Below are 17,242 nucleotides of genomic sequence, written 5' to 3'. Positions count from 1 at the left end.
ATAACTGAGTAGAGTGAAATGTTAGGATAAGAACACCAATAAATTTGTAAGCTCTCACGTCAGCAGCGGCAAATTGCATCATTGTCCCGTAGCAAGAGAGAGATGCTATATCCCTCGAGTAACAAGCGAACCTCCTGCTTCATATATGATATTCTATCCATCCAATTTTCTTCCCAATACCATGGCGTCCGGAGAGCCCCAGCTTCACTTTGTTATGTTTCCTTTCATGGCCCAAGGCCACATGATACCCATGATCGACATCGCTAGACTCTTGGCGCAAAGAGGCATCATCATCACCATCGTCACTACGCAGCACAATGCGGCGCGATTTCAAAACGTTTTGACTCGTGCTGTGCAGTCGGGCCTCCAAATGAGGGTAGCCCTACTAGAATTTCCATGCGAAAAAGCGGGGTTGCCTGCTGGGTGTGAGAACCTTGACCTGCTTCCGTCGCATGGATTGGCGGCGCACTTCTTTTTTGCAACGGGTCTGTTGCAACAACAAGCAGAGAAGTTGTTTGAAGAGTTAACCCCCGAGCCAAGCTGCATATTCTCCGATATGTGTTTTCCGTGGACGGTGAAAATTTCCCACAAGTTTAACATTCCAAGGATATCTTTCAGTGGATTCTGCACATTTTGTCTCCTTTGCATTAACAAACTTCAGGCGTCGAAAGTTCATGAGAATTTAAGCTCTGAAACGGAGTACTTTGTTGTGCCTGACTTGCCTGATCGAATTGAGGCCACGAAAGCTCAGCTGCCAGGCCCCCTGACTCCAAGTATGTCAGGGTTTTTGGATAAAATTGTTGCAGCTGAATTGGAAACATTTGGGATAATCATGAATACTTTTGAAGAGTTGGAGCCGGCATATATTGAAGCGTACAAGAAGACGGCGAAAGTCTGGTGCATTGGCCCAGCTTCACTGAGCAACAAAGATGACTTGGACAAGGCGCAGAGGGGTAACAAGGCCTCCATTGATGAACAGCACTGCTTGAAGTGGCTTGATTCTTGGGAACCAAGTTCTGTAATTTATGCTTGCCTCGGAAGTTTATGCAATCTTGTGTGTGAACAATTGATAGAGCTTGGACTGGCCTTAGAGGCATCGAACAAAACGTTCATTTGGGTTGTAAGGGGATGCAGTCAATCAGAAGAGTTGGAAAAATGGATTTCTGAGAGTGAATTTGAAGAAAGAACGAAGGGAAGGAGCCTCGTTATTTGGGGATGGGCTCCGCAAACACTCATATTGTCACACCGTGCAGTTGGGGGGTTCTTAACACATTGTGGATGGAACTCGATAATGGAAGGGATATGTGCCGGGCTGCCCTTGATCACATGGCCACTGTTTGGGGACCAGTTCCTTAATGAAAAACTAGTTGTGCAGGTTCTTAAAATTGCGGTGAGCGTTGGGGTGGAGTATCCGGTAAAGTGGGGAGAGGAAGAGAAGATTGGCGTGCTGGTGAAAAGGGAAAATGTAACAAAAGCGATAGAGAAGGTGATGGATGGAGAAGAAAGTGAAGGGAGAAGAGAGAGAGCCAGAGAGTTTGGAGAGATGGCAAAGAGAGCAGCAGAAGAAGGAGGATCGTCTCACGTCAACGTTTCACAGCTTATCCAAGATATCGTGCAACAAAGTAGTAATGGCAGACAGACAAACTAAGGAGAGGAGAATACAAGGGACTTGCTGCTCCATCTCAACTGAAAGAGCTTCTTGTCTCATGTACTGTAAACATGTCATTTGTTGCAAAATTAGTTTTCTTTTCTTTTTCTTTCTCTGTAGATTTATACTTCAGAAACAATTGATACACCTGCTTTACTTACCTAAATTACCCTCACACACTCGACACCCTATACCCTCCACAGAATGTTTCAACAGGTATCTGTCCCGAACAATATAAGGTTTCAGCGGCAGCTATAAAAGCTGTGCATATTTTCAGTACTCTCCGTCTAACGTAAGAGTACGTAAAAGATAACTGGTGAAACTTTTTCAGCAGGTATCCACCGAAATATCTTCACGTTTTTATAGAGACCCATCAGATATCTTGAAAATGAAGAAAGAAAATAATATGAAGTCATAACTCATTTGAACCTCCAAATAATCGACTTAAGGTTCCATTAGTAAAAAGTGAGTTTTTTTATCAACCTGTTTGTGCCTACGGTGGTTAAGTTTTTTTTAAGGAAGTTGGGGTTTCATCATAAAAACTTATTGGCAGTATGAGTAGTACCCAAATGACTTAGGCATATGCAATGTTCCCTCTTTTTTTGATGTTGGATTCTGACTCTCAACATGCCACATCACGTTTGGCGAATTTTTAGGCCAAACACGTGGACAAACACAAATAGGGTGACGTAGAGCACGTATTGCCGTTGGGCTTCATACATAGAATAACTTGCCTTGATACTAAGAAGAAAGTGGGGTTCCACCATAGAACCAATTGGCAATATGAAAAGTAGTCCAACTACTGATAAGTCCATGCAAAGGTCTTTGTTTCCCCGATACTCTCAACATGCCCCCGCAAGTGTTGCGAATTTTCAAGTCAAACACGTGAAAACACACTAAATGGATGACGTGGAGTACATGTGACCGTTGAGCTTCACACGTGCGACAACCTGCTCTGATCATGAAGGAAGTTGGGGTTTCATCATAAAACCATTTGGCTATATATAGAATAGCCCATTTACTAATAAGCACATGCAAGATCTCACATCGGGAAAGGAAGGGACCTTGCATGTGCTTATAAATGATAAGCTACTCTACATTTGTAGAACCTCAACTTTCTTCACTAGTATTTAAAACCCATCCTTTAATCATATGTATGGGCAAGTGAACTGGACGAGTTAAAGGCATCATTTTGCATATCACCATTGTTTCCTTTTCATTGGTTTGTAGTGACCTACATACTGGTCTCTTTCTTTTCAGTATTGATTAGATAATATTTAGTTTGTGTGATAACATTTTCATTGTACAATTATCTTTTTGTTTCTTTATCACATATTTTACATGGGTTATTATCTATTAAACGAAACAATTATTTATTTAATTTAAAAAAACGTAACAAAATTTTGGGGGGCGGGGGATTTAAAATTTTGGGAGGGAATTTTGGGGGATTTTTGCCTCCATTTTTTTTTTTGTCGGTTATAACTAGGGGTGGGCAAACGGGTAGAGGAAGCGCGGGTTGAGGCGGGTAATGTAGGTTCGGGGCGGGTACGGGCTGGGTCCTTTTTTTTTTGGGAACAAACGGGGTGGGCTGGTTCCTAAACCTTAGAAAAACGGGGCCCCGGACCGACCCGTTTCTAATTATAATCAACGGTCGAGATTGAATGATAACCTATCCTGCAATCTGAATCGTTAATTTCTAACCTAGGGTTTCAGAATCAATTTCAGACTTTCAGTCTCACTCTCTCACAATCTCACTCCCACCTCTCCACCATCGACTCGACTCCCCACTCCAACGACATCCCAGAGAACGTCCATCACCGCCGATGCGACCAACACAACAGCAGCAGCACCACCACCCATCCAACCATCCTCCGACCTCGACGACATCTATTATTTCGTCGGCTACCGTAAGTCTACTTCTCCAAATTTTATTTTTGTTGATGCAGAGGATTTGATGAATGCATGAATAATTGGATTTGATTAGAGCCTAAATCTTTAGGTGGGAGTAATTTGATGAATGCATGAACATTTGGGTGAAGGAATTGTGGATCTGTTTGGATAATTTCTATGTATGGCTTTTCCCTGGAACTAAGGCAAGATCTATGATGATTTCTCAAGTCCGATGAAACTCTTGTTGTTTCTCGTTCTCTCTATTTTCGGTTTTATTTGTCGTCCTCGGAACATTTGGGTGAAGGACTTGAGAAGCTTGAAATAATCAATGCGTTTTAGCGCTAAGTACCATTTCTGTGTTTCGTAAGACTGGAGGTCATTAGATTATCTTCAATGTCAGTAATAAGATATTTATGATATTTGAAAACGTAATAGATTGTCAGTAATATGGTATTTGAAAACGTAATAGATCTGATCACTTTTCGCAAGAAAGGGCTTTCCTTAGCTTTTTTGTGATGGTTGTATATAAGTAAATTATGCTTATTCTAGTTTTCAGATTTGACTATGTGTGTGTGTTGTGTGTGGATGACGCTTGTTGTTTTCTTGTGCACAACACTTGTATCAGGATGGCTTTTGTGTATTACATATGCAGATTCTATTTTGTGGTCCTTAAATGAGGTTGTGCTTTTCACTTTTCAGTCAATGAGGAAGCAAGTCGGACCAGATTTTAGAACCTCAATAGGCTAAGCTTAATTTGTATATGAATATAGAGAAGGAAGGATAAGTTGTGGGTTTGGTATGCATTGGTCGGTTTATATAGAGGTCCTGATGTGGTTGGAATTGAACAGGTGTATTACTTAATCATGCAGTAACTAATTTTGGATAATGGATGTTGTATATTGAAGTTGAAACTTTTCAACTTGCTCCATTTCCTTTTTTGTTTTGTGGAAATAGAAAGCAAGTTGCTTTCCTTGTCTACAAACAAGTAGCTCATGATTACCTGCCAACTTCAATACCATTATCGAATAATTCCAGATATTTCTGAGTTTTTTTGTTTATTTGTTTCATTGAATTTTGGGTACGATTGTTGGAAAATATTTTTTTTTGAAGAGAGTGTTGGAAAATAATTAAATTAGGACACTGTTTATTTTTTTCCTAAGTTAGGAAGTTGGTTTGTTTTTTCGTTGGGGTTTTTTTGATATTTTATGTACATGTGTTTTTAGTGGGATAAAGATTATGGTTTATTTCCTGTTTTTTATTAGGGTAAGATTGCTACTCTATTTGGTTCATTTTGTTAAGTGTGAAGTATCAGTGTTTTGTGTTCCTGTTAAAAATGGCAATCTAAAATGTAGGGTTTTCTGTATGGTGTTGTAGTTCGCAGTCGCACAGTTTTGGGATTGGAAAGGGTGGCGCCAGATTCTTGAGGTTGGTTTCTGTAAAGTTCAGCATCTCTACCAACTGCAAGTCTGCATCAACATGTATAATTAATAAACTTTCTCCTATCCTTCTATTAGTTCTATTTTGTATGTTGATTTGGACGATGTATTATTGTTATTTTGGACTCTCGGAATTTGGATGTGTTGTTATTTTGGACGTTGGTAGGGCCGTTGTGGTAGAATGATAGAATCTGTGCAATATGTGCAAATTTTAGCTTTTTTTTTTTTACCAACAAAAAAAAAAAACCAAGGACCTGTGGACCCAGCCCGAATCGGCCCGTTTCAACTGGGCCAGGTAAGGTCCGGTTCCTATATTGAAAACTGTAATACCCGGCCTGGCCTGGCCCGTCTCCTTTGAACCTAGGTCCGGTCCGGTCCCTTCAAAATTGGGCCCGACCCAGCCCATGCCCACCCCTAGTTCTAACCGACAGTAATGAAAATTTTCTGTCAGTTTTTATTTAAAAAAATGTTTTTGTCGGTTTTAACCAACAATAATGAAAATTTTCCAAAATAAAACTCATCCATCTCTTCCTTACGCCGGTGCCTTCTCCCTTCCCCCTTCCTTCCCACTTTTCTCCTCTTCTCATTTCCTTCTTCTTCTCTTCTCCTCTCCCCTTCTCCTTCTTGCTTCAATCACCATGGATGAACAATTCGAGAAGCAAACTAAGACATTTGGAGCTAGATAAAATTTTCTGGTTCAAGACCTTGATGTTGCCACGAAGCATAGGGTGTCTAACCAGTCTGCACAAGTTGCACAAATTTTCGATTTGTCTTTTCTTTTCTTTTCAAATATATTTATCTGTCTTTCCAATCCTTTTCTAGTTGTTTGGGGTCAAACTTCTGTCTAACAATATATATATATATATATATATATATATATAGAGGTTAGTTGTGAAACATGAAACAAACTTGAAGAATTGAAGAATATGGTGTACCTTAAGAGGAACGTTGCACATCTTAAAGCTGGAAAATGCAGTGAATGTAGGGGAGGCCAACTTGAAAGGGAAAGAAATGATTCAGGACATGTCAGCTGTAGGTTATGATCTAGCTGAAGCATATGTGCCCGAGAGACCTCCATTGGAAGAAGCTGAAGATGGAAAAACAAGAAAGAGCCAAGCTCGGCATGGCTGAATCCAAAGTGGTAAAATCTAGGTTGTTTCTTTCTGGTGTTAAGAAAAATCCATCCAAGCAATTTCCAAATGACTTGTTCTGCAGAAAATTCGAAACTGTAGACTTAGATGGTCATTCAACAGCTTTTAGGAATATAACAATTTCAAACTTTACTGTAACAATTTTTTCCTGCTAAAAAACAGTAACTAAATAGGAAAAACAATAACCTAGTAGCATACCAAATTACAGTATTAAACCTCTGAAAATTTCTCGGACAGAGTACGATTGATCAAACTTTATCGTTTCCAACTTCTGCCATTGCAGCTGAATGAACTTTTCGAACGTTGCTCGGACGGACTTTCTTCAACGTGCACAAGAAACAACCTTTAGGCGGGCACCATTTCATTATTTTTGGATTTCAATTTTTTTTATTATTAATATATTTTCTGTCGGTTTTATCTGACAGACAATACTCTTATGTATTCATTATTAATAAATTATATGTCGGTTATATCCAACACAAGTTTTGTCGATTTTAGAGTATTTTTTGTCGGTTTTATCTATAACAGAGAATGCTCTTATTTATTCATTATTAATATATTCTCTGTCGATTATATCCGACACAGTTTCTGTCGGTTTTAGAGTATTTTGTGTCGGAAAATTCATTTCCTGACAGTGGTAATTCTGTTGCTTATTATATTCGCCAATGCATCCATTTTCTGTTGGATTTTGCCTAATATCCGACAGAAATATACGTTTCTTGTCGGTTATCATATCGATACTAATATATGGTTTCGTAGCAGTTGCTAAGTGACAATTCTCCGTTTCGCTTTGGATAGAAAAGAATTAAGTGAAAAATGCATTGATTTTGGTTTTATTTTTCCTGATTTCTTTAACATGTGTATGGAAACATAGTTTTATGTCTCATATCCATTTTCGCACTGGTTTACGGGTGCAGATTGAAACTGTGGCTCAGTTTGGGGTAATCTTTCTTCTTTGTTCTCCACATTCACTCCTATTATCCTTTTTCTTGGATGCATAGTATTCACAGGTCACATTGTTTTTTCTTTTGGCCCTTAGGTGTTGAAATTTTTTATGGAATTTCATTGATGTAACTATTGTGTCTTATTTTGGGCATTACCGTATTAGGGGAAGATGAAGTCTATTTAGATAAGAGTAAATTGACTGTGTTTTAATTTTTTTTTGAATTCAGATAATCATGTTCAATTTTTTTTGGTTTGATTTAAAGGAATTTCTTACACAAAAAAGTTATGGTTTTCTGATTAGTTTTTTGGGTTGTTTATCTGGATGGTTTTGTTTTCGTCAAATTTGTGGCTTTTGTGATTTGAGATTTGTACATAAATTTAAATTTAATTTTTCTGATTTCCGCTCTCATTTGGATCCTGACACTTCCTCATCATTAAAATCATTTTTTTTGCTGTTCTTTTCCAAGCACACTTGCAGATCCACAAGGCATCGAGGTATGTCATTTAAGTATATATTGTACATGTGTGTATTGCGTTATACATGTGTGAGTGTGAATATGTTTTATTCTGGGTTGATTTAATTAATGAGGTTTGTTTTAATTTCAGATTAATTTGGCTCCTGTTAAACAAATCAGATGTCAGAAGAGTGGAATCAGTGGTGTTTGAAAAAGGTTGGTTTTTCAATTTTTTTTATTTGTGCCCTTTTAGTTGTTTGAATGAACTTTTTATGATGTAAATCAAGCTAAATTGAATAGCTGTGTTTGTATTTTGTATTTGGTTTGTTAAAGTGGTATTTTTTGCTGAAAAATGTAATTTGGTTTTGTGGATCAAAATTTTCGAGCAAGAAAATTACCTTGGATGATGTAGTGAATAAGGAGTTTATTCAACGGGGCTTTTGGTATTTTGGTGTTCATCCATTCCGTTAATTATTAATTTGAGATTCATGTATCTTAGGTTGTGATGTAATGTTTTGTAGTAATTTTGATGCATTGTAAGTTGTGTTTTAAATTAAGTGGCTAGGTGGAACAATTATCATTTAATATGTTTCAGTGGCTTAGGGAGTTGTATTTGCATTGATGAAGATGTTTTGGCATACTAGTATATTAGGGAGGGAGTTTGATATGCTAAAGGAGACAATTTGGAATTATAATTTTATGGTAACAAAGAATTGAGCATTGCTCTTCTATCATTTTTCTGTCAAGCGTCGTGTGTTTTTTGACATCTTCTCTATCTCTTTGTCATTCTGCATTATTTGGTACCAGAGCTTCGCTACACTCTTTGGGTTGCTTCCGTGGTATTTATCTAAATGGCAATGATGGGAGGTAGAGGAAGGCGTGATAACCAAGAGCTTGGGGATTTGAGAGTTGAAAGAGATGACGAAATTCAAGAGTTGCAACAAGAAATCGAGTTGCTTGCCTTGCAAATTGAATGCCTAGAAGCTCGTAGGAAGCATGGTGGAACAAAACGCAGGAAGCACAACCAACGATGATGGACCACCCAAATGTCAAGGTTTGGTAGTTGGCTTGAGGATGCTAGGTCTTGCATTGTTGAATGCGAATCTGATAAGGTGAACCCAAATACTCATCAAAATGAACAAGTGGTGATGCCTAAAGTTTCAAATTTGAAGGTAACCCCATTAGTATCACTTATCTTTGAAAATGAGTTTGATAATGATGAATTGGGCTATACTTATGATTGCACCTTACCACCTATCTATGATGAATATTGTTTGTACCATATTTAGGGCATTCGTATTTAGATCTCGTATAAATACTTGGGGGACTTAAATGTAATTATGTAATAAAGGAAGGAGCAAATATGTAATAAGTGAAGAGCCTTTATTCTATAAAAGGACTCTTCACTCTCATTAGGGGAGACCAATTCTTAGGCCTGACTCCCACCCTCAGAAGCCTCACTCTCCTATTCAGAGGCTCTTTCTCCCTCACAGAGAAATACAATATCAGTGTGGACGTAGCCCAAACATTGGGGTGAACCACGATACACCTTGTGTTATTTACTTTCTTGCAGATTCACGGTCGGATTTACGTTGTTCCAAGACCCTTTCGGTTTTGTGCATCAACATTTGGCGCCGTCTGTGGGAATCGACACAAAAAGCTATATCGGTTATCTTTCATTTTTTCATCTCACCATCGTGAGACCTCACCACACTCCACCTCGAATCTGCAAAATCTGCAAAAAAACCCAACAACCCAGAGTTTTCCCAGAAATCTGAAACACTCACTCAAACCCTCCATTTCCTCTGGTTTTTTCTCTGCTTCTTTAACCCTGATTTCCTCTCCTTTCCGGCAACGCTTTCGTTTCTCTCTTTGGAATCATGGTTCTCAAAGCCTCTGCAGCCTCCTCACTTGCTCGCTCATAGGGACAGTTTTGGTCCTCTGTTTCCCTCTGTGCTGTACATTTCGTACTCGTTCTCGCCTCTGAACTCCTCCACATGTGTCTTCGATTCTCCGGTTCCCTCCGGCGAAAAATGAAAGTGGGGTCATCTCTGCGCGTCAAAGAATGCGACTAACCGGCCGCTTACCGGTGTGGTTTTTGAGCCGTTTGAGGAGGTGAAGAAGGAGCTTGATCTCGTTCCTACTCTCCCCAATTTTCTCTGGCCTGCCAGAAGTACACTGATGAAAGTGAGGCAACCATTAACGAGCAGATCAATTGTTTTATCTGTACATTCCCGAACCTCTCCTATGCCATCTCCTAAAGGCCAACGATTCCCAGGGGTAGATCTGCCAAAACACGAAGTCAACCATGGCATTCCCTGCGATGACGTCGTCGAGATCCAGCTGGGGAAGACTCCCGACGAGCAGTCCGTCCTCACCCTCAACTGCCCCGACAATGCAGGCCTCGGCTGCGACCTCTGCAGAATCATCCTCCAGTTCGGCCTTTTCCATTACGAGCAATGATGAACACTGGTAAGTGTATGAGAGATTCTTGACTGCTGCTGCGTGACTGCCCGAGCTTATCCAACGGTGACTAACGGTGGGGCTCTGTTGTAATACCACGTTTCAATATCATTGTTCACTGTCTGTCATTCTTTCCCGGTTTAATTCACCATTGATCTCCACGGCGGACACAGTGGCAGTTACAATTCTTTTTTCAACTCAATCCCACTGGGGCACCAATTTAAACCCTTGGATGAAGAACTTATGGGTTACTACTTGAGGAGGAAAATTTCGAATCTACCCTTCGCCATCCCGGTTCAAGCTTGAAGCAATGAGAAAATCATCATCAGCTGGTGATACAGAATGGGATTTTGAGCAATCACTATGGGATGTATATGAGATTGTGGCCGTTTCGAAAAGGTCAGAGACAGGGCTAGTCCTTGATAAGTTGGAGAGTGTTGCACGAGTCTGTCAGAGGATAATTGCAGGCACCTTCTCGGCCTTTGCCGCTTGCACGATTTCATCCTCCGGCACCTCCTCGTTGCCTTCATCAAATGCTGCTGCAGCCATCCCCGTCGACAGTGTCGTTTCAGAGACCCCCATCCAAAGGAAATGTGCGGGCGACTCAGCGGGTGAGCTGAGGGAGAGCAGTGAGGCGTAGAGTTCGGTGAGCTTGACGAAGAAAAGGAATGGCAAACGCCATGTATCCTTTGTGAAATCAGAGCCGTGGATTGAGGTCCTGCAGTTGATCTGCGCGCAAGAGCATGGCTCGTTCAAGCGACGGCTTTCTGCTCAGGGGTTGGTACAATTCTGGGCCCTCAAAAGGTGCAAATTGGAGCGTCTGACAAAGTGCAAATGATAGTGTGCACCATATTTGAAGCTACTTTTGCTTTTGTACACCACCCACATGGAAGTTTGCTGTAAAGCAGATATGCAAATCTGCAAAAGAAAGGAATAAAGGGAGCAACTGACCAAACCCCATGATCTAAATCTGCAATGGAAAGAAAAGGAATATAAAAAGGAAAAAGATGTCTGGGGAGAAAAAAGGTGTCGACCACTGGAAGAAGATAAAGAACTCTATTATCTTTATCAGGCAAAACGATGTAATTTATTTTTCTTTTCTTTCAGAGACATCTGTATAAACCCCCCGTCAGAGGGTAGTTAAAAGGTCGTACCTAGTGCACAAGGCTCCCGCTTTACGCATGGTCTGGGAGAGGTGAATGTCGGCTAGCCTTACCCCCATTTATGGAGAGGCTGCTCCCAAGCCTCGAACCCGAGACCTATCGCTCATAGGCGAAGGCACTTGTGTAGTTAAAAAAAAAAAAAAAAAAAAGGCAAGCCCAAAATAATGGGCTGGAGTGTTATATAGAGGGCGAAGACCCATATGCCCAAAAGAGCCAGACCTTCTATTATCACAAACCAGGTGATTAAAAGTATATATAGTACTATAAAAAATTATTCGGCAACCTGTCGCTATTATCACTAACCAGGTGATCAAAAGTACGCCCAATACTCCAAAATTATTCGACAACCTGCCTCTATTACCACCAGGTGATCAAAAGTACGTCCAGTACTACAAAAAATTATTCGGCAACCTGCCGTTATTATCATCAACCAAGTGATCAAAAGTACGCCCAGTACTCCAAAATTATTTGGCAACCTGCCGCTATTATCACCAACCAGGTGATCAAAAGTACGCCAAGTACTCCAAAATTATTCGGCAACTTGCCGTTATTATTACCAACCAAGTGATCAAAAGTACGCCCAGTACTCCAAAATTATTCGGCAACTTGCCGCTATTATCACCCACTAGGTGATCAAAAGTACGTCCAGTACTCCAAAATTATACATGAGCATCACTCATGTCATTCATACATAAACATTCATGAGCATCACTCATGACAATCTTACATAAACATTCATGGCCATCATTCATGTTAACATTCATGAGCATCACTCATGTCAACATTCATGAGCATCACTTATGTCAACATCTATGAGCATCACTCATGTCAATCAACATAAACATTCATGAGCATCACTTATGCCAATCTAGCTTCAAAAGCTTCATTTACAGAGCTCTAGCTTCAAAGCTTCACTTGCAAAGCTTCTTCACCTACAAAGCTTCAGTGCAGGATATACAAATACCGCCTCCGAACAACTGCCATTTCAACCCATACATGGATTCGATTTGAAGTCTCCAGCCAACAGACTCTATTAACCGAAGACTTGGGGGACTACATTATGTACCATATATTGGGCCTCATGAAAAATACTTGGGGGACTTAGCCCATTATTTATGTATTGAGGAGCGTGCCCTTATTCTATAAAAGGGACTTCCTCACTTTCATTAGAGAGCACCCATTATTCATGTACTGAGGAGCGATCCCTTATTTTATAAAAGGGACTCCCTCACCTTCATTAGAGAGCATCGTCGCCAGTTGAGCAACCGTCTCGCCGCGAGCATCATTCCTAACCCATTACTTATGTATTGAGGAGTAAGCCCTTATTCTATAAAAGGGCCTCCCTCACTATCATTAGAGAGCATCGCCGTCAGCTAAGCAACCGCCTCGCCGCGAGCACCAACTCTAACCCATCATTTTTGTAATGAGGAGCGAGCCCTTATTCTATAAAAGGGACTCCTTAACATTCAACGCCACAAGCTGAGCCAACCAAGGCAACACAAGCAGAGCAGCCTCGTAACATGTGCTATTTCTAGTTGAGCATCATTTCAGATTGAGCATCGCCTTGTATCGAGTATCAGTCCTAGACGACATCTAGTTACTTCGGCCCACACATGGACTGAATTTCAAGTCTCCGGCCAAAATACTCTCTTGACTGAAGACTTGGGGAACTACTATTTGTACCATACTTAGGGCCTCTATATTTAGATCTCGTATAAATACTCGGGGGATTTAAATGTAATTATGTAATAAAGGAATGGGCAAATATGTAATAAGTGAGGAGCCCTTATTCTATAAAAGGACTCTTCACTCCTCATTAGGGGAGGCCAATTCTTAGGCCTGACTCCCACCCTTAAAAGCCTCACTCTCCTATTTAGAGGCTCTCTCTCACTCACAGAGAAATACAATATCAGTGTGGACGTAGCCCAAACGTTGGGGTGAACCACGATACACCATTTGTTATTTACTTTCTTACAGATTCACGGTCTGATTTACGTTGTTCCAAGACCCTTCGGTTTTGTGCATCAACAAATATCATGAAGATGGAGATACATATTAAAAAAAAGAGGTCATTGATGAATCTCTTCATCACAACAAGCTGGGTTATTCATAAATTGATATATCTGATGTTAGCGAATCAGTTTCTCTGCACAATTTCATGTCTTGCTCAAAGGGGGATCCCGAAGCAAAAGGTTTTGCCAATCCATCTAGTGGCTCTAATGACGTCTTCTTGGTTCATGGGAGAGATGAAACAATGAGTGCGGACCTGATTCCTTGTAATATTATTTCTCTAGATGCTTTAAACATTACAAATTATACTACTTATTTGCCTACAGTTGAGGAAAAGGTTCCCAACTTTCAGTTTTATGATTCCATTTGGTATGACTTTATCTATGGATCCATCAACAACTATTTGAATGCAAGGAAAGAGTTAATTATGATTTTGAAGCCTTATATCTTTCGTGAAAAGTTATGTAGGTTACTACAATTTTGGGAAAGAATGAATCTTTGTTTCTGCTATGCAAGTAATATTTTTGTTAGTTCGAAGAAGAAAAGAAAGAGAAGTGAGGCAACGTGGTTTCTAAACTCGGCGATTTGGAAGGAGCTTTGCTTGAAATTAGTGAACTCGTGGACGTGTTCTTTCTCACCCGGAGAGTCTGATGTAGTGAATAAGGAGTTTATTCAATGGGGCTTTTGGTATTTTGGTGTTCATCAATTCCGTTAATTATTAATTTGAGATTCATGTATCTTAGGTTGTGATGTAATGTTTTGTAGTAATTTTGATGCATTGTAAGTTGTGTTTTAAATTAAGTGGCTAGGTGGAACAATTGTCATTTAATATGTTTCAGTGGCTTAGGGAGTTGTATTTGCATTGATGAAGATGTTTTGGCACACTAGTATATTAGGGAGGGAGTTTGATATGCTAAAGGAGACAATTTGGAATTATAATTTTATGGTAACAAAGAATTGAGCATTGCTCTTCTATCAAAGAATTGAGCATTGCTCTTCTATCATTTTTCTGTCAAGCCTTGTGTGTTTTTTGACATATTCTCTATCTCTTTGTCGTTTTGCATTATTGGAGACATAATTTAAATATGAAACTTACATTTATTTAGAGTTTTGAATTCATCTTTAATTAGTGCATTGTGGTTTTGAATTCATCTTTAATTAGTGCATATATTTTCTGGGCGTCTATATATTTGTTTGCCCTTTGGTTTGTTTTTCATTCTGGGTTCCCCTCTCTCATTGGAGAGTACAAAAATTCCAAAGGTAAACATCCAATCCCTTGCTTCGCTTTTCTGTCCAGAACCAAGAATTGGTGAAATAAGTGTGGTTCTTGGATCTGCGGTCTGAAACAAAAAAATGTGTCTATTCTCTGTGCCAGCTAATGTATCTGTGATTTCTTTGCAGGACGCTACTGCAACACTCAAGTCCGTTTGGAAAATGGAGAGCACATGACTTAAGGATCTCAGACCCAAGGTAAAATGTAATAATCTCTGGCTCCCTTTACTGATGTACGCTTGCATGCACGAGATCTTTGAATTTTAATTGCATGTGCACTCTTTGTGCCAAAAGTTTTTGGATCCAAAGTGGTCAGGATGCTAAGTTGGGAAGGTTAATTTTGTCCTATGGGTTTGGAATGGATTGGGATGGGTCTAGGTTGCTGTCATTCGATGAGGGTTTGGTGAATGAGAGCCATGCCGCCTTTGCACAGAGAGAGAGAGAGGGAGTAGTAGGTCGTGTTTTATTGTCTTCACTGCACCATTAGTTTGATTGCCTATCCTTGAGTATTTGAGTCGTTTTTATACTTTTTCCTTCGTCTGGAAGATGACTTCTAATTCCTATAATAATGAGATACTCAATCTTCAATCCTGCTTAGTAGCAGCAATCACCACCTGTTTGATGAAAGGTACACGTGAAACAGTTGTTAATATTTGGGAACCAACAGAGCTCCTTATTTTGGGGGTTGTTTCTGTTTTTGGCAGGAGGACGATTTGGAGTGACTTACAAAGTTAAACTTAGATATCGAAATTAATGGAAACCCATTGGTATGATTTCTTCATCTGAAATTTTTGATTGCCCAATTGATTGTTTCATCAATTAATTGTGTGCAAACATTTATGTGTAATTTTTTACTTCTTCCAATTAAATGGTAAGATCAAATTAAGCTAAGAACTTTGGGTTTTTTAAATGTTGTGTAATTAAATTATTCATATTATCAATTAATTTTGAGCAAACATTTCTGGGTAGTTGTTAATTTCCTTCAATATTTTATAATAATTAAATTAAAGCTGAGAACTTTGTATTTTGTTCATCACCTGCCGTAGACTTTACTTGGTAGAGAAAATGTAGTTTCCTTGATATTATTCATGTTTTGTTTTCTTTCATATCGCATTGTAATGGGAATCTTTGGAAAAACAGTTCTTAAGACCAATTGTGAGGTTTGTTCTTATATGGTACATAAGTGTTTTTATAATTCTTTTGCACAGTTGTAAGTATTTGTAATTGTGATTGGTGTTGTCCTACATGTTTAAACTCAATGCAGCCCTGAAGAAAATGAGACGCTACTTTTGCAGACGATAAAGACACTACTTTTGCAGACGATAAACCATATTGAGAGTGAATGAATCTCCTTTTGAGATGGTCATGTTGGAGTACATTTTTACTAACTTGGTATACTATGGAAATTCATGGACTCTTTTACTTGCCCCCTTTATATTTGTATTTGTTAATTACATGACAGTTTTCGACCCGTCGCATCACGCGGGCATGAATCCTGGTTCTAACAATAACATGCTTAGTTTTCCTGTCAATTTGTTAAACAAGTTTGCGTATTTGTTGAACAAGTTTGCGTCAAATCTTTGTTTAATACAAAGTGCATACTTAGGTTATCTTATACAAGTTGTTGACCCACAAAACTATCACTCGCTAATTAATGTAGGGACGTGAGCAAGAGTCTTTAAACTAAGGGAGTTCTAACGAAAAGCGTCTGGAATTATTCATTCTTAATCAAAATGACATTTTGTGTATGAAAAACTCATAATGGATCATGTTCTTTTTTTTATTTACTCTTATGCTATTACAGCGGGGTCCATAATGATGTTGACATTTCTGTCTGGGAATACATTATTTTACATTATGCTATTAAACTTATGCTAATTTACAGCTATCTCTTCAGGCTTCCATCATGTTGTCGATGTTATGCAGCTTTTCTTCTGTCAAATTATTGCAGTACTGTTCACCGCCTTCTTCGCTTCTCTTTCTCTATCTTCTTTCACCTTGTAATATATTTCTGCTGTTTCTTCTTTGAAATTTTAGGGCTTCCAATAAGGTTGATGACTGATCCTTGTCTTGCTGTAAATATACATCTCTTCTTCTTCTGCTACTAGTACCATGTCATACCTAAAATCTTCAAACTCATCTAAGGCAAACATTTGGATCTCTCTAAATTTTAAAATATCTTTGTATGAAGGAGTCCACCTATGTGAGGAGATAGGGGTTAGTCTAAATGACTCTTCATTGATTATGGCTATATGCTTAGCTTTCTCCTCATGCATATGTACATACCAATCTGAAAGACTATTAATAAAACTTATGCAAATTTCTTTTCACATTTCTAGATAATCTTCTGCTACTTATATAAGCTTTTCAGGAAATGATTCTAGTTGAGAAATACGGTTATTAAATATTTTATCGAGATAACTAAACTCTAATAGTAAGGCAGGGGTAACTTCTACCACATTATGCTTTTTCTGATGCTCATAACTAAAATGCCATGATTTAAAATCTCTCATGTTAATCCTGGCCACAGCTACGCTAACATCTAATTTACAAATACAATTCTCTGTACTATCACAAAAACATGGAGGATACATCTTTGTAATATTATCCATCCCTGGTTTTGGATCAAAGATGGACTGATACAAGGCGTATTGTAATTGTAATTGTAACTCTTTCATGGACTGTGATGCTCTGCTCAAGATCTCATTTTGCATATCTGTTGACATTATTCTTAGTTTTGCCTTTGAAATTTCTTCTAATAAAACATCATCTAATATTAAGTCTGAAGATATATTTCTAAGAAAACTTT

The 17,242-nt window shown here is 38.9% G+C and overlaps 1 protein-coding gene and 1 long non-coding RNA gene across 11 annotated transcripts; both read left to right on the top strand.

Moving 5' to 3' along the window:
* Positions 1-68: 68 nt before the first annotated feature.
* On the top strand, positions 69-1,814 carry LOC103423330 (UDP-glycosyltransferase 73C12-like). Its single transcript, XM_008361401.4, has one exon. The coding sequence runs from the start codon at positions 146-148 to the stop codon at positions 1,646-1,648; it is 1,503 nt and encodes a 500-aa protein (XP_008359623.3). The 5' UTR covers positions 69-145; the 3' UTR covers positions 1,649-1,814.
* Positions 1,815-3,214: 1,400 nt separating this feature from the next.
* Positions 3,215-15,977, top strand: LOC108174740 (uncharacterized). 10 transcript variants are annotated; one of them, XR_003767660.2, is made up of 7 exons: positions 3,216-3,555; positions 4,913-7,565; positions 7,677-7,741; positions 8,333-8,697; positions 14,563-14,631; positions 15,138-15,200; positions 15,698-15,977. It is a non-coding gene; the product is annotated as an uncharacterized lncRNA (long non-coding RNA). The 10 variants fall into 10 exon arrangements; XR_011574110.1 differs by adding an exon at positions 15,574-15,593 and having other exon boundaries at positions 8,333-14,631; XR_011574106.1 differs by adding an exon at positions 15,574-15,593 and having other exon boundaries at positions 3,215-3,555; positions 8,333-15,200.
* Positions 15,978-17,242: the final 1,265 nt, after the last annotated feature.

This window comes from Malus domestica, chromosome 12 (assembly GCF_042453785.1).
Source record: "Malus domestica chromosome 12, GDT2T_hap1".
Taxonomy (NCBI): Eukaryota; Viridiplantae; Streptophyta; class Magnoliopsida; order Rosales; family Rosaceae; genus Malus; species Malus domestica.
Note: the sequence above shows the minus strand (reverse complement) of the source record. Positions and strands in the feature narration are given on the sequence as shown.

What these genes read in the sequence shown, in the direction of transcription:
- LOC103423330 (XM_008361401.4), top strand. Translation starts at nt 146, where the DNA reads ATGATATTCTATCCATCCAATTTTCTTCCCAATACCATGGCGTCCGGA.